Source organism: Onychomys torridus, chromosome 6, assembly GCF_903995425.1.
Source record: "Onychomys torridus chromosome 6, mOncTor1.1, whole genome shotgun sequence".
Lineage (NCBI taxonomy): Eukaryota > Metazoa > Chordata > Mammalia > Rodentia > Cricetidae > Onychomys > Onychomys torridus.
Genome location: NC_050448.1, coordinates 10,245,173 through 10,271,784, shown reverse-complemented (window position 1 = coordinate 10,271,784; position 26,612 = coordinate 10,245,173). Strand labels below are relative to the sequence as shown.

Below are 26,612 nucleotides of genomic sequence, written 5' to 3'. Positions count from 1 at the left end.
GAAGTTTCCAAAGCATTCCATAGGTTTGGCCATGAAAACTCCTGCATAACAGATGTTTACATTTAAGTACTCATCTTTGGCAGGCTTGCCCTTCACTCAAAGACTTAGGTCTTCCACTGCATTTGGTGTGCTTTTTATTTTGGGGAGGAGGTTTTTGTTTGTTTGTTTTGCTTTCAAAAATGTCTTAGAGCTTCCTTCTTCCTACCTGTCCACCCAGAGTCTGGCTTTACTCTGTTCCTCAGCTCCCCTCACGATGAACGTCATGGTTTGGTTTTACCTCTATAAGCAGCCCCTTTGCGTGAGCCTCGCTAATGTCTTCTGATTTCTTCTCCAGCAGTCCTCCTGGACATCACTGTGTATCTGACCTCAAATCAGTCCTGAGCCTCAACTACTCTTCAGAAAGGGGAAAGTTGATAGCTTATACATAAGTAATCACGTACTTGCTAGTTTACAGTTTTATGAAGTTATTTTCAAATAATATAAGGAATTTTGATCCCATCAGTTGGGCAGTGGAGGGTTTACATCTCTGCTTCAACATAGATTGGTCCTGCCCAACATGGAAGTCGGGTTTCCTGGTAGCTGGAGTGGCTAGTTACCTCCCAAATATTCACTTTGTTCTTCTCCCTTTGTGCTGCATAGGATTGATATCTGCAGCAAAGTTCACTGCCTGACCTCAGAGATCCTTGCTCCCTTCTGTGGTGTGGAGTACATTCTGGGTAGCAGATTCCCTTCCAGGGATCTTGTCAGACTTCAGACACCTCTTGGCCTAAAAGGGGTCATGTGCTTAGTTACCACCAAAGCAACATGAGCAAAAGTGATTGGTACCATTTCTGAGCTATAATAGCTAACAGATGCTGATGGCCCCCCAGTTTACAACAGGTTTGAGAATCCTGCGTTGAAGAGGAAAGAATTCTAAAATACTGAAATCTCAGTCCCTGCATGAACTCTTGTATGGGTGAGCCAATCATTAGGGTTAGCCTTGCCCATGTTAGACTATGATATGACTAAGAAATAAATGGCTATTATGTTAGAATAGAGAAATTTTTGAATTTATCTGTGATAGACTCTACCTTCCCCACAGCACTATAGCATCTTTCTATCCAAGTATGAGGTATGATTGGGTTCAGGAGTGGGCATGAATCCCAAGTCTGAAGCAATCAATTCAGATAGTCCCTAATCCACAAATGTGTCCTCTGTAGCTGACATATTGCCTGTGAGTCCAATTAAAGAAAAGTTTGTTTTCAACATTTTAAAGAAGTTAAGTCTTCTGTGTCCTACTGAATATGACTAAGGAAATTTTGGAGTAGATAATTCTACTTCCATATTGGAAGAGAAATAAATTAAACCAATTACAATACTAAACAGAATTCAGAGCTCACTAAACCCCAACATTAATAAAAGGTATCTAATTTTCACATCAATAAAATATTACTCAAAACACTCAAATCTTATACTTTTACCAGTTATAATAAGCTGCATAACTAAGTTCCCCAAATATCACTGGCTTGTAACAAGATTATTCACTGCCAGTGTTAAATTGCATATCTCATCCTGGGTCAACTAAGCCTCATCACATCTTCTCTCAGCCTTAGGTAGCTAAAATGGTCTCTAACATGGCACAGGGAAAACATCAAATACAGTGAAGCATGTACTGAATCTTAGAGACTTCTGTCCCACACATTGCTCAAAGTAAACCTGAAGTCTCAAGGCAGGAAAGGCTAATTCTCCCCCAGAAGATAGTGAATATTTAATTGGATCAATATTCAGATACATTGTTCATGTTTAATTAAAAATATTCAGCTTGATATGGCATTGCACTTCTTTAATCCCAGCACTCGGTAGGCAGAGCCATATGGATCTCTGTGAGTTCAAGGCCAGCCTGGTCTACAAAGCAAGTATCAGGACAGCTGGAGCTGTTACACAGAGAAACCCTGTCTTGAAAACAAAACAAAAAAATATTTAATAAATGATTCAAATATTTCATTTAGACAATGAAAGTATAGAAGGAGGTTAGTAAACCCTAAATTATCTACTAAAGGAATAGTAAGATCTGAATGGACTCATCCTTACTATTTATTGCCATATAGTTCAGAATCTGAAAACAAGTTCATCCAAGATTGAAAGTCATTGGGCTGTTAACAAATAATGACTGAAACTGTCTTTTACTCTTTGACTAGCAGAGGAAGCTGGTCAGGAGGAGGCAGAACAAGAAAACACTGGCACTTCAGTGAAAGGTGAAGAGAGGGCTTTCGGTGGGAATCCCACTGAAGGAATCCTCTTAGCTGAATTGCTGTAGTATTTGATAGGGGCCTCTAGTCCACAGTGGATGGTGCTCACAGTTCCAACTTTACAGCACAAGGGAAAAATTATAAGGTACTTGAAATATACAAGCACAGGACATCACACAAACGTAACCTCATGGAGCCATGCCTCCACCACTCTGAAGTGCTCTCCTCTCTGTCACACCACGCAAAAATTTAAAGCTGTCCTGCCCATCAGGACAAGGGATGGCAAACAGACAAAATGCCACCCCACTAGAATTGTGAGGAGAACCCAGCAAGCCACACACCAATTTCCCTTGACCAATCAGTACATGTCCTTGGAAAGATACCAGTCGTTCTGGTAATCATGCTCAGTGCATGTTTCAGCAGACACCTGGAGACCTTTGACCAACTCCCTAAGGCTACTGTTGGCTTCTGTGGGCATGAAGATTCTGCACCAGCAGTATGGAAGTCTTCCTATGTTAGTTATTGAAAACAGAATTAAAGAAACCAAGGCAGTGTCAGAAATAGGGCCAACAAAGCCTCACTCGGTGAATGATCCAGTGGTGTGTTACAGAGTTGGGAGACTGGGTTCTAAGGTCTAAAGAACAGGCTGGAATGTAAAAGTGACAGGAGGTAGGAAAGCATTGAAATTTATCACAGGACTTAGGAAGGCGGGGGATGAAAGAAAATTAGTCAGCCTACCTACTGCTCAGATGGGATGAGTTGGCTCTTTGGTGTGACCTTAACCCCACCAACCGGTCCTTGCTGATTGAAGCCACACCCTATGATGGCTCTAGCCTCCAGGAGAGGAGAGAGTTGGTGTACAGTGTCACTACCTGCCATTTGCCAGTCTTTTGTTTCTCCTACAAATTACCTCAACAAGTGCACAGCCATGTCCCATGCACTTTATGTAAGGGAGCTCAAAGACCATGTTAGCTGATTCAGTCCTTGTGTGGCCTGTTTCAACTCATAAAGTGTTCCCAGTTGTGTCCAAATGCCATAGAACTATGTGTAAGAAATATTCTCCCACTTTATGGATGAGAAAAGTGAAGTCAAGGGCTCCTTGTGATTTGCCCAAAACTTCAGAGCCAGTAACATAGGAAGATTTGAATGTAGATCTGCTGACAATATGGCATTTCACAAATGGAAGAACAACTCTGGGCCTTGGCAAAGAGGAACACACTGGAATGAAGACAGCACATCTGACAACTGTAAAGTTATTTCAGGGAGAAATGAAGACAAATTAGAATTAAACTCTTTTAATTATACATTTACCAGTGATCTGTCATTGAGAAAGAACTAATACATGGGAGTATCAATTTTCAGTAAATATAAATGGCAAATAAGGCATTTAATGAATTGCAAATGACAATGTTTCTAAGAGTAGTTATCCATCACGAGTAAGGACCTTCCCATTTATTACTCACATATTTCATTCAGCAAAGACTCTAAGGGAATGGCTTAAAGAGAATGCCAGGATGCTGCAGACGGTGCTGAGAAGGGTCGGCATAAAAACAAAAACTCTGCTTTATCCATTCCAAGCATTCAGGAAGGACAGTAAGGAGCAAAATATTTGCAGATGGGATTTGAAACTGTTGGATAGTTGATGAAAATGTTTAGAAATCTGCAGATTCATCAGCTGGAGAGTGGGTTCACAAGGCAACTATCAACAACCAAAAAACGAAGTGGGGAGTCTTGGCCAGAAATGGACAGCAGTTTAGAGACAGACGACACAGTTCAAAGGAAATGTTGGTGTAAGTAGAGGGCTCCTTCAAGCTGCTGCCATCAGATTATCCCCCCAGTTTAGTCTGTCCATCCATGCAGAAGGAGTATTTATGCTGGTCATTGTTTAACACAGGAATTCTGTCTTGTCGTGGGTTGAAGTCAGGTATCTGTCTCAATCACCCTCTATCTCTATTTTTTAAGACAAGGCCCCTCAGTAAAACTGGAGTTCACCAATTTGGCTAGACCGAATGGCCAGAAAGCCATTCAGGATCCTCTCATTGCTGCATCCAAATGCTGGTATTACATGCTCCTATACCTCAACCAGCTTTTTTATGTGGGTGCTGGATATCCCAACTCAGGTCCTTGTATTTGCATGGCAAGAACTTGTAGATTGAGCCATATCCCCAGGTCCTAATAAAACCCATTTCAATATCACTGTAAAGTCTCCACAGTTGGCTCTGGCAATGCCAGCCAAGAACAGGGAGCTGAGGTGGCCACGGCCTACCAGCATCTCTTAAAGCTCTGATTGAAAACATGGTTCAAGACAGAATTATCTACCTACAAAACCGGGGAAAAGAATCAGAACCATAAGGGCACACCCGCAAATGGTTTCTGGTTTCTGTAATTGCACACTTACAAAACCTTTTGATAATTGCACTGTTTCTTCTAATTTTCAAAGTGCCAAATTGTTTTGCCCACTCAAACCAAGGTAAGAATGTCTGTGACCAGCTCAGAAGCAAACCAAATTGGCATTTTTCTTAGGGAGCCTAGTGAGTCAATGTTATTCATTCAAATAGCATGGCATGTTTAAGAAGCTGAAGTCAGATTATATCAGTCATCAATCTGATTCTACCAAACTTCCTCTCCACAGACATATTCATGGAAATATGTGAATCCCCAAGTACAAATGTTTAAATGTTGAATAATTAGCACTGTGTCTTTGCACAAAGCCTCTAGAGAACAGACCAGGTCTACCCACCTTGCACCACCACCACCCCACACCACCACCCACCACCCACCACCACCACCACTCTCTCCTGCACACCTGAGTTTAGCATCCTGGCTTCAGCTGCTCTCTCTCCTCACCACTTCCCTAATCCAAAGGGCAGCGAAGTGTGAATGAGCAAAAGCCAATCTTGTTAGCACTACCATTTCCTTTTGCTTACTCTCAAAACAGAAGTTTCGTAGGGAGAAATGGGTCACTTATAAAATTATTAAAAGAATCCTTCATCCAAAATTCTTCACCAAGTGAAAGTTTCAGGAACAGAGACTGAGGCCCCAGGAAGATCCCAGCCTGGCCCAGGGCCTCACAACACAGCTTCCTGAGTTAGCTCAGTGACATAAAGGGGTCTGTAGCAGCCATGGTGAATATAGGGTTTCAGAGAAGTTAAAAAAAGAATCCTCAACTACAGGTATTTGGCTCCCAAAAAAACAAATCACAGAGGGCATGACAGTCCAACAGCAGAGAAACAAGTCGGAGGACCCATGCTGTTTCTGCCCATCTCCCACGGGTGGCATGCAGATGTCTACCACCTTCCTTGTCCCACGCCTGGCCTGCAGACTAGGATCCCGCTGGTTTTCTGTCTCACCCTATGCAGAATGCTACAAACCTCCAGTCCTGCTCATAACACTCTTTAAACAATCTTACTCCCTCTTACATTTTTTTTTTGTTTACTTTTTCACTGAAAATAGATTTTTTTCAAACAATGAATTCTGGTTATGGTTTATTCTCCCCCAACTCCTCCCAGATCCTCCCCACCTCCCCACCAACCCAAATCCATATCCTTTCTTGCTTTCATTAAAATACACAGATTCTCAGAAATGAGTAGGATTCTAAAGGCTCACTCCTGAGACTACAAAAGTACACTCTTGAATCCTGTCACTCTATACTTTAAACATGACATACAAAATAACAAATAATAATAAGTCATTGAATGATGATTCAAACCCCTTATGAAAACATGGCCTTAACCTGTTTCAAATAACCAAACCGTGTTATCCCTTTAAACATGGTACAGAAGCATCCAGTTGTAACCACAGCTGAAGTAATGATCCTCAAGTAGCCAGAGATGCTACACGGGCACACATTACAAATAAACACTCAGTAAAGCCATTCTCCCTCACTGGGAACAAAGACGTATATTCCAGACACAGACTGTTTGGGTGTCCCATCCTACAGTGTTCAACTGAAACTCTAGAGCCAATGGGTGCATCAACCAAACATATACCCAGGTGCAGCTGAATATATACATGCACTGTCCAACAATAAAAAGAGTTTATCTAATGAACTTTCATGTAGTTAGTGGCTGATAGCATTCATGAAGACCAACTGGCCCCAAGAGATTCCGATAGCCAACATCCAAACTCCGGAAAATACAACACAGTTCCAGCCCAAAACCTACCTTCCTGTTTTTTAATATTTCTGGTTTGAAGCATCTCTTTTTTTAACATTTCATTTCTGTTCCCTGCATGCCCTGCCCGGGGATGCTCGGCACTACCTTTGTCTGGGAAAGTTGGCAGGAAGGTTTGTGCCTGGGATTCTAGAAAACCAAAAGACAAAAGCAGCTGGCAGTGTGAAACTGCCACAACACAAAGCAGCGCCGATTCTACCACCATATGACCAGTTCCACTACCTGTGCCGACCCTCACTAAAGCCCCACCATATGTGCTCACACAGGCATGCATTCCAGACACAGGCTGTGTGGGTGTCCCATCTCACATCTTCAACTAAAACTCTAGAACCAATGCATTCTAAAAACCAACATTACTGCGAGAACAGAATGACATCAGAGTTCTGCCCAAATCACTGTCTCTTGGATGAAGAATGTCCTTTCACAACTGGGAATGTGTTACCTACAGCTGTAGAAAACAAATTTGTGAAGAGGTGCAAAGGCACCTCATATCTGTCAAGGTAACAGGAGGCTTACAGTAAAGGGAGAGCACAGAAAGCTCAGAGTTGGAAGCCGTCCAGGGCTTCCCACTATTCTTTAACCCCTTCTTTCCAAGCTGCACCTTGGGTGGCCCCCTCACCTGAGCCAGGGATGCCCCATTGTTATGGGGTGTGGAGTATTTCCTAAACTCTCCATGTTATTCTGGGCAGCTGCCTTTAGGTCAGTCTGTCCTAACTCTTCCACTGCCCATCTCCCCCAACATACATTTAATTCAATGAAATGCTGGATCTGAGAGCTTGTGGGGCCTCTTCTTCCACATCACACAGGTTATTCAATTATGCAACCAGACAAGCACTTTGCTGTAAGATCCAAATGATTTAAGTATCAAAAAGAAGTTGAAGACCTGTGAACAGATACAGAAAGGAAGTTTCAGAAGGCTGTGGCTTGCCTTCTTCCCCTTTTAAGGTTTTCTGGCAAGCTTGGGCAAGCTCACGTCACAGTATATTGTGAAGAAAGTGGAAATCAGAACCGAACACCACTGTCTAGGAAGTTGTAAGGTGTAATTAGCTTGCAATTTCAGTAATGAAGTAATGATGTCATTCATTCAACAAAGACTTACAAAGTTCCCTGAATAAAGCTAAAATCATAATGTAATGGGAAAACACACTGCAGTGAGCTCTGGAAAGAAAACGATGCAAAGAGGTGACCAAGCCTGTCCTGAGGTGATTACTCACCAAAATTGCAGCAAAACTCCATGCTAAGGGTTGTATGAAATCACTTCTCTAACTTAGGTGTCTTCAGTTGAAAATTGTATTACCTTTTATGAGCACTGAAATGCCCAGGAAACATGGTCCTCCACTTTTAGTTCAGGACAGAAAAGAAGACGTCAGTAGAGGGCCCACATTAACTTCCTGGGCTCCACAGTCCGGCAGATTAACAATATTGGAGCCTGGCTCTGCACTTGGAGTAAAGAGACCCGGGTAAATGACTCACCTGCCTCTGGAGGATCCATCTTTAACAAAGACAGCAATACCCACCACAGAGAGGTGTGATGATAAACAGTAAAAACTCAGTAATCTCTGGTAGCATTATGATTTTTTCTCCTCGTGCACAGAGTAAGAAACTGAAGCACAGAGGGGTCATGTAGCTTCTTCTGGTCATCCAGCCAAGACTTTGATCTAAGGTGGTCCACATTCTATCCTCACAATCTAGAATCTTAAGTTTGCATGGTTCTTTACGGGATTTTTTTTCTTTTTTCCAGAGCTGAGGACCGAACCCAGGGCATTGCACTTGCTAAGCAAGCGCTCTACCACTAAGCTAAATCCCCAAGCCTTCTTTACGGGATTTAAAAGCCAACACATCCTCTCATCTTTTGAAGGAAAGCTAAGCGGGGAATTATTACTGATGTTCTGTACCTCGGGATGCTGAGGTGCCACAAGTTCTGGCTCTGCCAGAGGTTACACAGTAATGAGGTGGAAAGGTTGGGATTAAATACCTCCCCGACTCCCTAGAGTCATTAATGAAAAGCACACTGATAGCACTCAATCTATATTTCTAATTTTTAAATTTGCTTATGTGTGTGGCATGTACATGTGTGTAGCTGTGTTCGCCATGCAGAGCCTGTGGGGACCAGAGGTTGACACTGGGGGCTCTTCTTCAGTTACTTCTCCACCTCAATTTTTGTTTATTGAAAAAATTTTCAGACATTATATTCTAATAATAGTTTCCTCTCCTCCAACTCCACCCAGATCCTCCCCAACTCTCTACTCACACAATTCCATGTCCTTTCCTTTCTCTTTAGAAAACAAATAGGCAATACTACTATAAAAATAATGAAAAACAAAAAAGTCTAATCTAAAAAAGCACAAAATTGGAAACCTTCAAAAGGTAAGACAAAATAAAATGCCCTCCAAAACCAATGTGAGACAAAAAGTCTAAAAACACCCTTGAACTTGTTTTGTGCTGGCATCTACCTTGGTATGGGGCCTGTTTTTAAGTGTATCTAATATATGCACTGAAACTCCATTGAAGAAAACTAATTTTCCCTTTGCAAGCAGATGTCAACTTGAAACAGCCTTTTGGTTAAGGATGGGCACCCACGTCCACTTCCCCTTTTAGTGCTGGGACCCTCCCTGACTTGTGCATGCTGCCACAGTCTCTGTGAGTTCACATGTCAGTCAGTCCTGTTGTATCTGAAAGACAGTTTCCTTCCAGTCATCCGTCCTCTCTGGTTGTTACACTCTTTCTATTACCTGTTTTCTGAGCCCTGGGGGGAGGGAGGGCTTTGATGGAGGTATCCCATTTAGGGCTGAGTGCTTCAAAATCTTTCACTCTCTGCACATTATCCAGTTGTGGGTATCTGTGTCAGTTCCCATCTACTGCAAGAGGAAGCTTCTCTGATAATGGCTGAGCAAAGCACTACATTGATCTATGGGTACAGCAGAATGCCATTAAGAGCCATTTTATTTCTGTGTTTCTTTAGCAGAACAGCAATATTTGGTTTTCTCTAAGGCCCACGGCCTTCCCAATCTCAGGCTCTTGGCCACCCAAGCAGTGTTAGGCATGGGTTTTAATCTCATGGAGTTGGCTTTAAATACCATCAGAAAGCAGTTGGTTCCTCTCAGAGTGTTTCTACCATTATTTCACCAGCATATCATGCAGGCATGTCAGTACTGTAGAGCACAGGATTTGTAGTTGGTTGGTGTTTATCTTTCTTCTCTAGTAGCATACAGAGTACCTTCCAGTACCATAAATACTAGCCAGTGGGGGTGAAGTTTCCAGTTAAGCACAAGTTTGACCTCTCCATGTTCAATGAGAAATCTAAGAATAGTCTTCAGCAAAAGGGCCTTACCATCATAGACCACCTTATTTTTTGAGACAGAGCTCCTTACTTAATCTGGTTCTCACCATTTCATCTAGGATGGTTGGCCAGAAAACTTCAGAGGTATGCCTGTCTTTCCCTCTCAGTATGGAGTCACATACACTACTACATCTGACTTCACTAGAGATCTAGACTCAGATTCCCACACTCACACAGCAAGCACGTTTTACCCACTGAGCCACCTCCCCAACCTTCAAAATACCTTTGAAGCATTCATACTAAGGGGGAAGATCTATTAACCTATCTTTAAGGTGGATAGAGCTTAAAACATCTTCCCCTTAGCAGCACTCTGAGCCACAATAAATTCTACCTAGTGAGTGGTGACACAGTCAGGCTAATCACTCTGAAATCAGTAAAGGAAACAGGTAGTCAAATTTTCCACACTTCAGAAACCATCTCCAGCCCTGGCCAATGCCCAGATTAATTTAAAAGGTTGATTAAGACGCAGCCCCTTGCATTGCATTAGTAACCAAGATAAACCTTGGTATCTTAGGTTACCATCACTCAAGGGCAGGAAGAGATAACTGATGATCTGGAGGCCCTGAGAAAATCCTGGACACATGACGCATTTTGCCTTGGCATTTCCTATCCTCTTTAATTATCCATCTACCAAGTTGAAGAAGCAAAGATACAAGGCTCCTAACGAGTCAAACATCTGTGCTGGGTTTTAATATTACAATATTGTCAACAGGAAGCTTAAATTACTAACATCATCTGCACTGAGGCAAATGGGGAGTTTTGCTCAGGGTTTCAGGCTGTGTCCAGTAGTAATGACATTGGATGTGCCGATCTCTATGCCAAGCCTGTGTCTGGAACATTGGCTGGGACACATACACACAGCTCAGCAAGATGCTGGCAAAGAGAGCTGGAAGAAAAAGCAATTCTTTTTTTTCTTTATTTCTGTTTTATGAACAACAAAATCACACGGCAGCATGAAACACCAGCTACTTTTTCAGAGAACATGTCAATCTTCGGGTAATGCTCTCCTCTATTGAATAAAAACTAAACCTAGGGCCAGGGGCATACCTCAGATTCAGCGTGCACATGACCTGGCTGGATTCCATCCCCAACATTGTATAAAAACCAGTGTAGTGGTCCATGCCTATAATCCCAGCACTCAAGAGGTAGAGGTAAGATGATCAAAAGTTCAAGGTCATCCTTGGCTACACAGTGATTTTGAGGCTATCCTGGCCTACATGAGACCCTAACTTAAATAAGAAAAGTATGAACAGGGAGGAGGAAGAGAAGGAGGAGGTGGTTGGAAGGAAGAAGAGGACAGAGCCTAGAAACAAGACATGCTTTCTGAAACCGTGGGAACTTCAGTTTGGGCATCATTTTCCTCCCACAGCTGCACATGTCTAGTAGAGGAAACCCCTCCTCTAAGAACATGTTGACCAATGACAGGAAAGGGTATGAACACTACACATGGGGTAAAACTGTCAATCTGGAATAATGGGAAGGGATGACTTGTCCACCAACAGAACAACAGTTGAGGCAGAGACTTAAGGATATTCTGCATCTGCTCAATTAATGTGATCACACACACACACACACACACACACACACACACACACACACACACACGTACACACACACTTGACATGTGGGCCTTTTATGAAACACTTGACTGCTACACAACACATAAATTTTCCTCATGGTAGGTATCTGAAGGCCCAGAACCGTGTCCTAAAGTACATTCAAAACATAAGTTGCTGGGCTTGTGAGATAGCTCAGCAGGTAAAAGCTTTTGATTCAAAGCCTGATGCCCTGAGTTTGATCCCTGGGATCCACATGGTCTCAGGAGAGGACCAGTTCCCAAAACTTATCCTCTGACTTCTACACTCACATCATAGCACATCCAAGCCCCCACACATGTGCGTATGAAGACACACATACACAAAAAATTTTAATGTAATTTAAAAGTCTTCTTTAAGGACTGGAGAGGTGGCTCAGCAGTTAAGAGCACAGGCTGCTCTTCCTGCAGACCCAGGTTCACTTCCTAGCACCCACATGGTGACTCACAACCATCTGGAACTTCACTTCTGAGGGCTCCAATGCCTTCTTCTTGTCTCCATGGACACCACGCATGCACCCATACAAATACAAATAAAGATAATAGTCTTTTAATCTTTTTTTAAACGTGTAAGTTGAAATTCTCAAAATTGAAACATTTTTCTTGAGTTAGGGGAGGAGACAAAGAACTTTCTATTGAGAATTGGTGTGACACGAGGGTGTATTTTTTGTCACTGTCTTACTGTCCAGACCACTGTCATTCAAGGTGTAGGGCTTTCATTCTCACCTCCCTGTATTGAAACAGTCTGTTTACATGTTTGTCTCTCCAAGGGAGTCTCACTTTCTCAAGAGCAGGAAACAGATTTTATTTCTCTTTGTATGCTCAGCACTTGCTTTGAACTTCTTAAGGTGTATGCTCATTACATATTTTTTAACTGAACTGAATTTTGGGTCCAGAAATTTAGTATGTTTTTCTGATGCTGCCTCTAACCCAGTGTTTGCAGACCAAACACAGAAGTCTCGCTCCTCCCATCTATAAAGGAAGATGCACAAACATCTCCGTCTAGGCTGCTAGTTCTGAGTCCATTAAACGTGTACTGGGTATCTATAAATGCATGCCACAAGACTGGAGCAAATCTTACTCATTTATAACATTGATGATTTGCTGCTTCTGGGGAGAATTAAGAACAAAGCAAATGTGTGTGTCTGCAGCTCTCCAAGTGTCAGTGTGCCACCCATCAAGCACACAAGATAGATTCCCTACTGAGCTCAGAAACTAAATTATTTGCCCAAACAAGCCTGAAGACCCAAGTTCAAATCCTCAGAAGTCATGTAATATTGGATATGTTAGTGCATGTCTATAACTCTGTTACTCCTACAGAGAGATGGGAGGCAGAAACGGGAGAATCCCCTGAAGCTTGTGAGGGCCAACTAGCTTGGCATATGCAAGAGCAACCAACAAAGAAACCGTGTCTCATCGAGGTGGCAAGTGAGACACCAGAGCCTGCTCTCTGGCCACCACACACATTTCTGACACTGATGCTGTGCTTCCTAACATATAACCCAGTACTGTTCCTTGTAACTCAAGCAACAACTAGCAATTTAGAGCAATTTGTCTCCTCCATAATGTGAGCTCCATGTGAGCAGAGGCCTTGTCTGAATTCTTGTCTCTTGTCTTTCCTTCTCCTAGAATTTAGGAGATCAATAAACATTCGCTGCATGAATGCATGAGCAGTGGTCACCAACAGCACAGTATTTATAAATAACCTGGGTTTTGTTTTTAAATATCTTAAACAAAAACTGTCCCCACATGAAGATGTGATTAAAGCAGGCAAAGGCTTCTGTGTCTGACAGGTATGGAAAGAAACAGAACATAGTTATATTTTCAGATGGAAGATCCTAATCCACAGACAGCACCAAAGCGTCCCAGGCACATGGCTTCATGGTGGTAATAAAAAGATTGGATGAAAGAGTGGTATAGGACCTAGTGCCCCAAGCTTGCAAAACTACTTTGTACTTACTGGTAAATAGCAACAAGACATAGTTATGCTCTCTACGTACACACTATGGTCAAGGAATATACACATCTTTCAAATGATTCTAAGGAACAGTTTCTCAGATTTTTGTCATGCCACCCATCCTAGGCACTTTACAACTATTTATGGGCTCAATAAACTGATATAAATTAAAATGTATTTTGCAAAATGTTATCTATGAACATTGTTCCATGCCCCCATGGAACAACCTTATTGCATATACCACACACAATTAAAAAATGAACTCATTAATGAATTCTGTACTCTAAGGAATCACAATTTAAGTAAATTAATTCATTAAAAGATTTTATGGCTATATTTTAATTCCTTGAGTGGTATCTGTGCAAAACTAATCTAAAATATCCAGTATAGTTTTAGTCTCATACAATCCAATGCACTTTAATAAGCAAAGTAGTTACCAGAAGAACCAAAACCAGCTATCCATCCAGTGCGTGCGTGCGTGCGTACGTGTGTGCGTGCGTGCGTGCGTGTGGTGTGTGTGTGTGTGTGTGTGTGTGTGTGTGTGTGTGTGTGTGTGCAATCTTCTGTGTAAGCAAGTGAGCTGAATTAATTTTTTCAGGACTTTTTCATATTTAATTGGCAACATTGCCAATGAAAGCCACCCTTCAGAAATCTCTCTATCCTGGTTTATTACTTATAATAAAATGGAATTTTTCAGCTGACAGGCTTTAGTGTGGAACATTATACTGTCACTTTTTAATGCTATAGTTATAAGTAAATGATAGTTTCCATTATAAAACTTTTCCTGTAGACTGGTTAAAATATTTGCTATCTAAATGTCTTTCCAATTCATAGGCTAGGAATTATTGTGGATGATTTTTTTAAGAATATTAAAGTAAGTTTCTATTGACTTCAGACAACCTTTCTCATTTACTCAGTCCACTAGCTTAAAGTATATTCACCGGATAGGGCAGTGTGATGATAATGTACCACCACCTCAACAAGGAAATTACAAAAAAATATAAAAACCATCAAACCCTGACAACCTGCTGGACTGTGGGTATTGATTCAACTACAGGCTGTTCCACACAGCAGGAGGAAATGCAAATGGGGCAGAAAGATGAGATCCAAAGAAATTCCTTAAGCTTGAAATCTCAGCTAGATCACCAAAAGATGTACCTTGGCTCTGGGGTTAGACCCTTTATCCTCCAGTAGGGGTGGGGGGAGGAGGAGAATAACATGCTTGAAAATCAGATCTGCCATGACAGGGTGAGGCAGCCCTCTGTGACCTCCAGCAAGCCCGCTGTGCTTGCTGCTCAGAAGCCAGCACACTTCACCCCAACTGCAAGCCTGCCTCCATTGTAGAATGCTTTCAGGTTCCCTCTAGCCCTAGTAAGGGGAACTTCCTGTCTGTTCTTTTCTGAAATCTGGAAACTACCTCAATGTCATTGGAGGACTGGTCGAACACAGTGTGTTAGGTCCAGACGGTAGAGAGGAGTGAGTTAGAACAGCATGTGTGAAAGAAAGGCTCTGAGATATACATTTAAGTTCAAAAAGGAAAAAAGTCATAAACACACATGCGTGCGTGCGTGCGTGAGTGCGTGCGTGCGTGCGTGCGTGTGTGTGTGTGTGTGTGTGTGTGTGTGTGTACATGCACTAATAGCTATTGTGTGCACAGGAAAAGTACAGGAATTTTCACTGAGAGATGAGCGGTGAGTGGTGTACATCAGCAGGTGGTACATAGCAACAATTTAAGAAAAATTGCACTTTCTACATGACACAGTCTTTTAGTTATATATTGAGGGTAAATCGTATGATAAAAATAACATTTCTAAGGTAATTTTAAAAGATTGTTGAGGAACTTATGGTCTTACATAATAATATACCAGGGGCGAATTAAGAGGTAAACCTCCTTAATACTCATGACTGGAATTTGGAAGTCCATGACCTCTCAAAGTGGTATGAAAATGTTTGTGTATTCAAGTACCTTCTAGAAAGAGGTTCCACACTTTCACCAGATTGCCTCAGAAGTCTGAGACCCAGAAGAAGGTCACAAAGCACAACCCTAGCAGACAGTGAGACTGCCATTTCCTCCCTTTGTTTGCTTTATTAACATTTTATCATGACTTAATTGTATGCCTCCCACCAAAGATGATCTGTGTTCCACAGCAAGGCATGAAAGCCATGGTTCATAGTCTATGCCCTCATTTCAAGGAGAGCCTGGGCTTAGGAAACAGCTTTGTGGGCAAAGTGTTTGCTGTGCATGAGGATCTGAGCTAGGACCCCCAGCACACAACTGAAAACCACACACGACTGTACTTATGTCTATAACTCCAGTACTGGGGGCAGAGACATGAATATCCCACAGGTGCACTGCTTAGCCAGTCTAGCCAAAAAGGTGTTCTGCTGGTTCAGCAAGAGACCTCGTCTCAAAATAACACACAGAAGCAACTGAGAAACACAGCTTCAAATTGATCTCTGGCCGCCATGTACACCGAGTGGGTAGATACACACACACAAGTTTGAGCAGAGCTGTCCAAGGAATGATTCTGTTTTCTCCATAGAAATGAGATAATTGTGAAACTGGGAGTGAGAGCAAGGACACATAGAGAAGTCAGACTTGCACTTCTCTGAGGGGGGCAAAGCAGAAAGAGTGGGGGTTCATCTAATTCTAGTAAAACAAGATTCAGTAAGTACATCATCATCTGTCAAGCTTTAAACTGTATGAAAGAATCCTTAGTCACAAATGAGCATGAAAATATACCAAAAGTTGTTACTATACTGTGTATTAATAGTGTCTAAATTGAGGTCAGGATTTATGTAAAAATGTGGTTTCTGATGACTTCTGTGAGACTAATATCTCAGAATTCCATGAGTCCACCAACAGCTTCACTGTCTCTACCTCGATTCTACTAACATGCTACAGCTTCAGATGAAGTACAGAGTTTAAGATCAAGTGTGACTTTAGTGAGGAGCCAGGGGGCGTACCTGCCCTGGCAAAATGAGGGGTACTGTTGGTGAAATTATGAATAGTACCCGCTTTCCAGGTGGTTTATCACTGTCAAAACGGGCCAGTTGTGGGTTTAGTATGCACCTGAAGTTTCTGCTGCCCCAGAATCCCAGTGTTGACATCACCTAACTGTGCAGGTAAAGACACTGAAGGGGTTTGCATAATGCAAGGCCACCATCACTAATCGTATCGATAACTGCCTATGCAAGCCTCGAAGAAAGCATAGATCAAGAAAGGGCTCTGCAAGAAGCCAGAAAAGGGGATGTGCAGGATAAAGATGAGAGATTTATCATAAAATTCCCAAATCATCCTATGTGAATTCTCTACATTGGAATGAAACGTCATAGAGAATGCATGCCTCTGGGCATGCTTCAGAGAGAGCATGAAGAAGTGAGGATACAGATAGGGTCAGAGAGAGCTCAATGTTAAAGTAAAAGTGCGCTATGGATTGATTGGCAGGCTGTGGCAAAATTGTAGCAAAGAATTGGAAGGGAGAGATGCAAGGGTAGCTGGTCAGGGGGTGAGAAGAGCAGACTGAATGAGCAATGTTAAGCTGAGGACAGAAAGAAGCCTAAAAAGTTAATGAAATACATTGAACTTATGTTGTGCTTGTATTCCACTTAATGAGTTCTAAATCCATTGGTTGGTCAAAGCTCACGTGATATAACTGCCCCTGTTCATAAGGAAGGAAGTTGGAACACAGAATGATTAAGGTACCTGCCTTCATTTCAGCCAGCTAGTGAGCAGCTGAGCCAGGATCTGAACCATAACCGAAGCTCAGAGTCACCCAGGCTCAGAGTGTAAAAAATTTAGGGGGAGTCCTTGCCCTGGAGGAGATAGGAATGAGGGGTGGGCTGGGGAGAGGGTGGAGGGATGAGAGGAGGAAGGACAGAGGAATCCATGGCTGATATGTAAAATTAAATTAAATTATAAAATAAAAATATTTTTAAAAAGTTAAAAAAAAAAAAAAGAATTTAGATCTTAGCTTTGTGTAGAAAATGGGGAGCCAAGTATCTAAGAACTCGTTGGATTGTTTGCAAACATGGCTCACTACTACTCAAAAACACCTCTTTATATTTAGCAGTATCCCAACCATGTTATTTGATGTGAAAGTATTCATTGAAAAGTCCATTGATGGTCGCACTGATACAAATTAGCTGTTCAGTCCAATTTTGTTAGTGGTATCCATTATATTAGTATTGCACCAAGGCTCCTCCTTTCCAATCCTCAGAGCCTAATTTAACTTTTTATTCACCTATACCTGTACTAGCAATACAACACATGATTACAAGACCAAAGTGTTTATTTTCAAATGCCCTCTGAACATATGTAACTTTCCTAGCTAAGAAAGTTATTCCCATCAGATAATACAGTCAGTCAATATCTTAGAAAGAAAGTTTCTCCATCTCCCTTAAGTTTGGGTCTTTAAAATCAGTTAGACTCTTCAGTGGCAAATGTGCAGGATGAACCATCCAGACCTTCCCAGAAAGGCAGGGACCAACTTTTCCTCTGAATACCATCAGTCAAATGAGTTCTTCTCCCACCGTGGAGAACCACACTGTCTCCTAATGGTTTACATCCCCCAAACCCTAGCCCACACATCAAAGAATTGGATTAAATAAGAAATAAAGATTGGTGCCTTGTGGCTACTAGGGAGGAAGGGGTGCTTCAGTTTGGTCTTTCGTTGTGATTTAACCAAGTAATGATTAACAGCACTGATAGAAAATATCAGATTCTGGGATAAGTATTTCACCTATCAAAACACAAGCAAGCGTGTACATGTACACACACACACACACACACACACACACACACACACGAAGAATAAACAAACTTCTCAAATAAACTTTCACAATAAATTTATTACCTAGTTTGGCTTCAGTTACAATGTGTCCAAATTTTATATGAAATCTCCTTTTACCAAGGAAGTATAACTTACTGAGAAGACAAACAAGATGCTTCCTATGGGCATATAAATACTTTTAAAACTGAGGTTGGAGAAAAACATAGATTAGGGGAGTGTATTTCCTCTTCAGAAACTTTAATTAATAAATCAGACAGGAAATAATCAAGATGGATTGCTTGATTGACTGATTGATTGATTGACTGAGGCTTAGGTGCTTGGCAAGCATCCACCTGATGAACACTTGTTTCTTCTTCACCAGAGCCCAGGGGTGATGGTATTATTACCCCCACTTCACAAATAAGAGCCCAGAGAGAGTGGTATGATTATTCCCACTTCATAAGTCAGATGCCCAGGGAGGGTAGTATTATTGCACTCACTTCAAGAGGCATGCAATAGCTTGAAGCTGACCTGGCTATTGAATCAGGGATCACACTCAATTCAAACACTGCTGTGCACATTTAAATGCTCATGCAAGCTGAAACCATGCATTGCTGAACATGGGGCCTACCACACAGCAGGACTTCATTAATATTTGTTGTATAAAATATCACCAAACCATACCAAGAGCTGTACTGAAGGACTTTCATAAATACCATTGCTTGAACAACACCGATGTCCAAAATTAAATCCTCAGGCAGATTCTTAACAAGGCTAAAATCCTCCTCGTGTCTCCCTGTGACACAGTCATTGATTCTTGAGCAGCTACTTAATAAAAGAATTAATAAAAATCCATTTTCTACATAATTTATCCTTTAAAATTATAATAAAATTAGTACTCAGTGATTGGACTGAACAAACAAACCAAAAACATGTTTGTTGTTGAATAAGAATACCTAAAATCAAAATTAAAATAATTCCAGAATGAGCACTTTTGAAGAGTCAGGAATTTGATTAAAAGTCCAGTTGCTTTTCCCTCTATAATGAAACAGTTCTTTAATGACAAAAGAAATTTTATAATAATGCAGAAGAGCTCAGTTCCAGGCCAAACTCCCCCGTTTTAATCATGGCTATTATTTCTGAAAATGTAAATGACTGAGGTCATTGTAATCTATTTCAGGGTTAGCATGCGTTGGTGGTATTTCCCCCTTGGCTTTGAGGTCTCCACGTTACCAGCAAAATGTTATGGGGTTTGCTATGTGCCCTTTCAAATCCCATTCTTTTTAATAATGGACTTTACACAAATAAATTCAAGCAAATTCCACTTTCTTTCCTAACAACTCCAGATGGAGTCCACACTTGCAAAAGACCTGGAACTTGATTTTCTTAAAAAGAAAAAAAAAGGTGGGGGAGTACTTCTTAGAACAACATGGCATGGTACTCCCATCTGCACAAAACACTAGTTGTCCAAAAATGCTGAGAAATGAGTGAAACTGTAAGGTCCACATTGTTCTTTTGCCCAAACTGAAACACTGGAACAGTGTACATGTATCTGGTGTGTCCAGCTTACACACAGACAAGGAAAATACCTAGAAACAAAATTCCATAATAGATCCTACACTAGCCTTTGAAAGGTCTGAGGGTTGGAGGGTCTATACATAGCCATAAAATCAGGAAAAACCTGAAGAACTCAGTGGTCCAAAATATCAAATAACTCAAGGCACTGAATTCACATAACTGCACACTCCCTTTAGATAGTATTACTGTTTCACTGACTTTCTGAACTTATTGTATTCTATTTTATTTATTTAATTGTAAGTTGCTATCTTTCTGAACTTTTTCTTTAATTCTTTTATTTTTGTTTTATTTTATTCTGATTTGCTATCACATCACACAGAATACCTCAACCTCTAATGAGCCTCTACCCACGCCCAAGTATGAGAATGACTTCACAATACATACATGTTGTGGAGTTCTAGCTGTTCAAAATGCCGTAAGCTCTGTTTGTTTATTTATTTTATTTTATTTTTTGAAAATCAACTTGCAAGACCAATATAATAAGCTTTTATGAAAGGGGTGAAATAATTTTAAACACAGACACACAATGGGTTTATTTATTTAGAAACTTGTTAAATGGAGTCTGGGAATTCAAATATTCAATGTTGACATTGTACAGAACTGGCCAGGAGCCAGGACCTGGTCTCCAGAGGGACCCATTGGACTAGGAATCCAGGCCTCTCTCTCCTCCCACTTGAACTAAAAAGGTAGAAGCCATTAGCTATACACACATCAGTATCTGAGCCACACTCAAATAATCTGCCCCAACCAGGGTACTTCCAATGAAGAGAGGGTGAGTGTGCTTAACTCTAGTGCTGAGCAAGGGCAGTGTGTCACACTTCCACAGTTTTGTAAACGGTTCTCCCTGTGCTGAAACTCCTCTGAAGTTTCTTGCATGGTAAGTAAGCAAAATCAGTGAATAAGAATTATTTCCTCTGTGTATGCTAAGGGTGGGGTTACCAATGTGTGCAAACTAGAGTCTGGAAGAAGCATTTTGCCCCTCTCTGCTCTTTCCCCTCAGTGCTGTCCTCTGGACAAGTTCCTTGAAAATTAAACTCCTCAGGAGGCCCGAGAGTGGGGAGGGGAAGGAATCTAATTTTGGAAAAATGATTCTGGCTAGTGGGGTGGGGAAATGGTGACAAGACTACTGAGTCACATCAGAAGGAAAAGCAGACCCACAGGCTGCTACAGAAACGCCTGGACATCAGCTTCCGGTCCAGAAAGGGTTAAGTATCACTCCAGAAAATAGTGCTTGGCATCCTTGTAGTGCCTCTGTCTCCTCCTGGCCCATGCCATCAGCCCAGAACGCCTTAGGGAATGCCCCTGCAGAGGGAGTTGAATAAACGAGGGTGTGCCCAAGAAAGTTCCAGAACCTGGACAGGACTATGAGAGTTTTCGTACACAGGCTTCATGTGTCTACACTGTCACCCCAAAGATGCTCAAGGCAGGTGGTGCCCCGATGCTAAGCACCCTGGGGGTGAAGTGAGAGAGCACAATTTAATCAAAGCCTTGAGCTCGAATAAGACGTCTGGGGAGGCAGAGGGACTGGAAAGGACCGGGTGCAGCATGCTCTGAGGTAGCTCTGCCTCCTTCATCCCTGGGACTTTCTCATGCCCTGCCTGGACGCCCCAGGAGGGCCAGTTTTCTCTGCACCCTGGAAATGAAGAGGAGTGGGCTGTCAGCGACTATAAAGAATTGGGCTCCGTCTAGCTCCCGGTACTTTGAGAACCGGAGAAGAGCCTGTGACCAGACAAATCAAATCCTTCCACCTTTTGGCCTGCCGGCTTTCACCGAGGCACTGGGGGGGGGGGGTCTCAGAAGAGAGGCCTCCAAGGTAGGAGCACAGGGAGCTACTAATCTTGCCCTCTAGCTCCTTCGCCCGGGTTAGGCTCAGCCAGGAGTCATCAGCAGTGGCCTTCCTGCTCTGGTCCATGCTGTAGCCTCAGCTACCCCCTCCCCCAAATTCCAAAAGCAAAACAAAATAAACTCTAAAAAACTCAGATGTTTAAAAAGAAACTGCTTACAAGACCCACCTTCAACTTCAAAGGAAGTGCGGTGGGAGACTTGTTCATTTCTACTCCACAATGCCCTGCGCGATGAGTGTGTCTGTACAGGAGGGTAGGCCTCCTCGTAGGGAGAGACCTTGACTAAGAAAGAGTGAGATGCGGCTATCCTCAAAACTCACAAGCTCACCCAGACTTAGACGGGGGACAGGGGCACACAGTCGCCAAAACCTGAAACTCTCAGTCCGGGCACATAAAGCTGCAGCTAATGAACGTCCTCTCCCACAGTGTTGGGGATGAGGAGATAAGGAAAGGCATAATTAACCTTCCCCTAAACACAGATCCAGAGGGGGTGCGAAACGCAGCGAAATGGTGCCTGGAAGTGCCAAATGAAATGTAAAAAAGCCCTAAGCCAGGGTAATGATCAAATAATGGCAATTGAAACGCCTTTCTAGAAGGGGCCTCGGCCTCCACCGGAGACCTTTTTCCTTCTCCGAAGCAGCCTGAAATAAACAAATGAACATGTACTTGAACGCAAAGCTGCGTCCAGGTGTAACTTAAGGCAGTAAGGGGTCCAGCCTGAACCGGGCTGCGCACTGTCTTTAGAAGCCTGGGTGCTGGCCTGCGAGGACGAGTTTAAACGTGGGAGGCAGAACTGCCATGAACCTTTCCTACTTAGGAACCTGTTTTCAAACAAAGATCAAGTACAGAAGTAACAAGTGCCTCCCGCCACAGCAAGGGCATTGATAATCTCTTCGCCTTCTGCGTCTGCAACTAGGGGGGTTGCTGGATGCAATTTGTTCCTTGCTTTGTTTGAAACCCTGCAGGCTGGTACTTTGGAAAAGTGGAGTGGGTTTCCCTTTAGTATTTTAGGCTCTAGACGACGCAGCAGACCCTACCTCACTTCCTTCCCAACCCCGAGGAGAGTGGCCATTGGAATTTCTGGCAAGGCCCAGGTACTTCGCTAGCTGCTCCACACACCCCAAATAAAACGGCTGAGGAGTCTGCTGGCTGCCAGAGTGGGCTTGGCTTATTTAGTTTTCTTTTCTTGAAGATGCAAATGTAAGTCAAAGGTTTTAGACAGTATGTATTTCAATTTTCTTGCTTTTCCCTTTTTTATTTTTTACATTAAGCTTTTATGTTTTTTCATATGGTTTACAACGAAATTATCAGTTTCAAGTATTGTGTAAAACTAAGTTCTATAAGTTAGACTCAAGACTGTGCATTCAATCTGTCCCTGTAACACCAGGGAGTATTTCCAAGGTATGTGGTCTCTGACCATGGGCTCCTGTGCTTTAGCCAAGACTGAGCTAAACTGACACCCACCAAAGTCATACACAAAAGACAAGAAGAATAACTAGCTATTGGAGAAAGAGCTGTTTCTGCGTGTTCTGTTTTCTTTGTAAAGCTTATATTTGCCACGATTACAGTAAATTGGTTTTGTTTTGTTTTGTTTCAGATATTCTGGTTGTATTACCTCTTCCAAACTCAGGAAGGAAAGAGAAAGGAAAGGAAAAGGAAGGAAATGAAAGAAACGAAAAGAAAAGGGAAAAGAAGAAAGCAGTTAAGTTTCCGTTGTATGGTTGCACCACAGGGGTCACCAGCCACCCCTGCCACGCGCAGTTCGGCAAAAGGAAATAGTGCTTTAAAATAGAAAAATCTGTAGTTTTGATATGATTTCCTTTATTGCCCAGACCGTAGCTGGGAAACGCACAAGCAGCGCCGATGTTTCAGGGAGGCAGCTGGGGCAGTAAAGCCCTGTTAGTGGGAACCCGGGGCTCAGCAGGAGAAGTTCCTAAGGCTGGGGTCCTGCTCTCTAGGAAGCACATGGGCGTCCTCATCCACACAAGACAAAATCAATGTGTCTCACATGCGGTGAGTGACAAGTCCCATCAGATCAGAAACGGGGCTCAGCCTCCGGACATTGAGTGTGCTGTGCGGTGTACCGCTTGCTTAGTAATTAAAATAACTGGGGGTGGGGGAGCTTAAGAGAATGCGGAGGGTTTTACGTTCTGCTTTCCTTCGTCGGATGCCGGGTAACCAGGCACGGTGTAAAGCCTTAGGCTTTTATTTCACAACTTGCTGCTCAGTTGAAACGATCTCCCTGCCTCCTCTGAAGCGCAAGCGCGCGCGCACACACACACACACACACACACACACACACACACACACACACACCTAATCTTTGAAGCCTCAAAGCCATCAAGCATGTGTGCATTTATTCCCTCTCGGATGAAAATAAAAAAGACATCGGGCTCAATGAAGAGCCAACAGAAAAAACAGTTCCGCTGGTGCACTTTACACTGTTGCAACGAAGTGAATTGAGCGGTAGTAGCGGAGAACGAAGCAGGCTGACTGTTGAGGCAGGCCCTATGTTTGGATTGATCGCCACGACCTGAGTTCCGAGGGAAAAGATGCCGCTAGGGAGTGTGTGAGTGCACCGCACCAGTTCCGAACTGCTGAAGCTCTGGAAAGGCGCCTGGGAGGACAGCGTCGGCAACTCGCTGGAGTCTCCACGCCTGGGACGCAATGTGCTAAGTGGGGCTGCGACTGTGGCCGGCTCCGCGAAGCCAATGCGCGCTCGGTGTGCAGCCCAGAGCGCCTCCAGCCCTCAGTTACAATGTGCAAGGGAATGGGGGTGGGGGCGCTTAGGAGCTTCGCTGGGGAAAACATACTACCCACATACCAATCTCTGTCTCTCTGGTCCGAAACAAAACAATTAGAGAATTCGGGATTCCGCAAGTCCAAGTGTGAGAGCCAAAGGCGGCCTGGCGGGTCCCTTCCCGAAGCAGTTCTGACACCGAGGGAGAACGCTGCCGGCTGCCCGCCGGGTCCCCGTCGACGCAGGGCAGAAGCGTGTGAACAAACCCAGCCCAGTCGCCTAATAATCCGGGCTAAACGACGCTTCCCATCCTACCCTGTCCCGGCGTGTCACCTAAGCCCTCCGCTGAAAGAGTGGGGGATGGGAGTCCCGTCGCCCCTGGCCCCAAACCCGACTGCCCTAGTCCGGTGTGACCGAGGCTGCTCCTTTCCGGGCAGGCAGAGGGCGCCGGGGAGGATGAGTGACCCGGGACCACGGCTGCACCCAGAAAGAGAGCCGCAGGCTGAGCTGCGCCCTCTTGGCGGCCCCAAGTTCCGACAGCCCGCCCCCTGGGGGTCACTCGGCGCCCTGCCAGCCCGGGGTTCTCGGGTCGGAGCGCGCCCTCACGGCCTTGTCTGCGCCGCCTTCGCGGCTGGCCGCGCGCCCTCCACGCCGGCTCCTGAGCACGCTGGATCGGCCTCCTCTCTCCCCACCTGCCGAGAGGCTCTGCGGAACCGGGTGCTCGGCGAGGCCAGTGCTCACCGCCCCTCACCCACCCAGCCCCAGCACCACAGCCCCCCCTCTGCCTCCCCTTCCCCCAGGGCTCCCGCCGCGCCGCACACGCCGCTGCGCACAAGGACCAAGCGTACAGCGCCCACTATCGCAGCCGCGGCTCGGCGCAGCCCGGATCGCCCGCGCAACTTGCAGGCAGTTGCCTCGCAACTTTTCCCAACTCCGTCGCGGCCGCCAGCCGCCGCCGCTGCCGCCGCCACCGCGGCTCCCTCGGAGCCCGCCACCCATTCCAAAGCCCAGAAACAAACCGAGCCTCGGAAAGGCGCCCTTCCCCTGCCCGCCCCCCCCAACCCCCGCTCCCCCCTCCTCCCGCTCCGGGGACTAGCTGGTTGGCCAGAGGCGACTCTCCCCCGCCTGGGGGGAAGGGAGGGGAGGGGGACACACTCTCCTCTCCCCCCCACCCCTTCGCGCTCACTCTCGCGCTCTCTCCTCCCTCCCACCAGCTTTTGGCTGCCCCCACCCCCACGCCGGAGTTGCCACAGCTGGTCCTGGTGCGGGGCTTTGGGCTACCGCCGCTCCTCTGCGCCCAGAGCAGGAGCCAGGGCGCTGAGGCTGGAATCGGCAGGTTGCTCCGGCTGCAAGCTGCGCGGGGCTTGCCTTCCACCCCGGGGCCCCACGCCAAAGCAGCCCGCGCTCTCTCCCCGAGCGCTAGAGACAGATATGCAAGATGGCAGAGGAGGGGGGAAAGCCAATAGAAAAGGGATATTGCACCTACTTGTGGCCAGTTTCCTTGCCCTGCCTTTGGATCTCATGCTGTGCCCAGTCCTGCAGCCGCTGCTGGGTGGTTGGGTTTTTTTTTTTTTTTCTTGGATCTTTTCCTTCTTTTGGTCTCTCTCTCTCTCTCTCTCTCTCTCTCTCTCTCTCTCTCTCTCTGTCTCGTCTGTGTGTGTGTCTCACGCACACACACACACTTCCACACTCGCTCTTTCACTCTCCCTCCCTCTCTCTCTTCCTCTCAATCCACACTCGCTATCTCTAGCATTGTCAGTTTGGACACCTTCGCACATGCGCGCTAGACGCCCCTCCAACATCTCAGCGCCGCCAAAAAAAGTTTGGAGCGATTTATCACTTTGATTTGGAGATCTTGTCAGATGGCAATCGCCGAGGAGGCGGAGAAAGGGAGCTATGGGGAGGGCGGCAGGGGGCGGGGAGCGAGCGCGGGGCGCTGGAGGGGAGCAGACACCTCGCCCAAAGGAAAAAAGAAAAGAAATGAAAAGTCTTGAGCAGAGAATTGATTCGTGGGGCAGAAGACTATGTCTGTGTGGGAGTTAACATTAAGCCTGCATTATAATTATTATTATTAATGTTTTCTCCGCCATAAATTACGTTGTCTATAAGGGAAACAAGAGCGCAGGAGGAAAACACTTCAGGATAAATCTTTCCCTCTACAAAAGAACTAGGTTGAGGGCTGGACCGTGAACGCATTATCCTGGAGAAGGCGAGAAGCATCTTGAACTTGAGAGAGCTGCTGTTGCTGTGGCTCTCTTACTGAAGCTCCCGGGGCTTCCGCTTCGGATGAATAACCGTTTCTCGATTTTAGTTGTCGAACCAACGGTAGCTGCTATCCTTGGAACATTTCAGCAGTCTGTTCCCATCAAGTAGCAACAATCGCCCTT

At 44.3% G+C, this 26,612-nt stretch overlaps 1 protein-coding gene across 4 annotated transcripts in view; it reads right to left on the bottom strand.

Moving 5' to 3' along the window:
* The window catches only part of Mecom (MDS1 and EVI1 complex locus), a 560,423-nt gene extending 534,476 nt beyond the window's left edge, over window positions 1-25,947 (bottom strand). For all 4 annotated transcript variants that reach the window (XM_036191287.1, XM_036191290.1, XM_036191291.1 and 1 more), the window contains exon 1: window positions 25,712-25,947. In XM_036191287.1, coding sequence (XP_036047180.1) covers window positions 25,712-25,748 — 37 coding nt within the window. In that variant the 5' untranslated portion in view covers window positions 25,749-25,947. The remainder of the gene's footprint in view (window positions 1-25,711) is intronic.
* Between the last annotated feature and the right edge of the window lie 665 nt (window positions 25,948-26,612).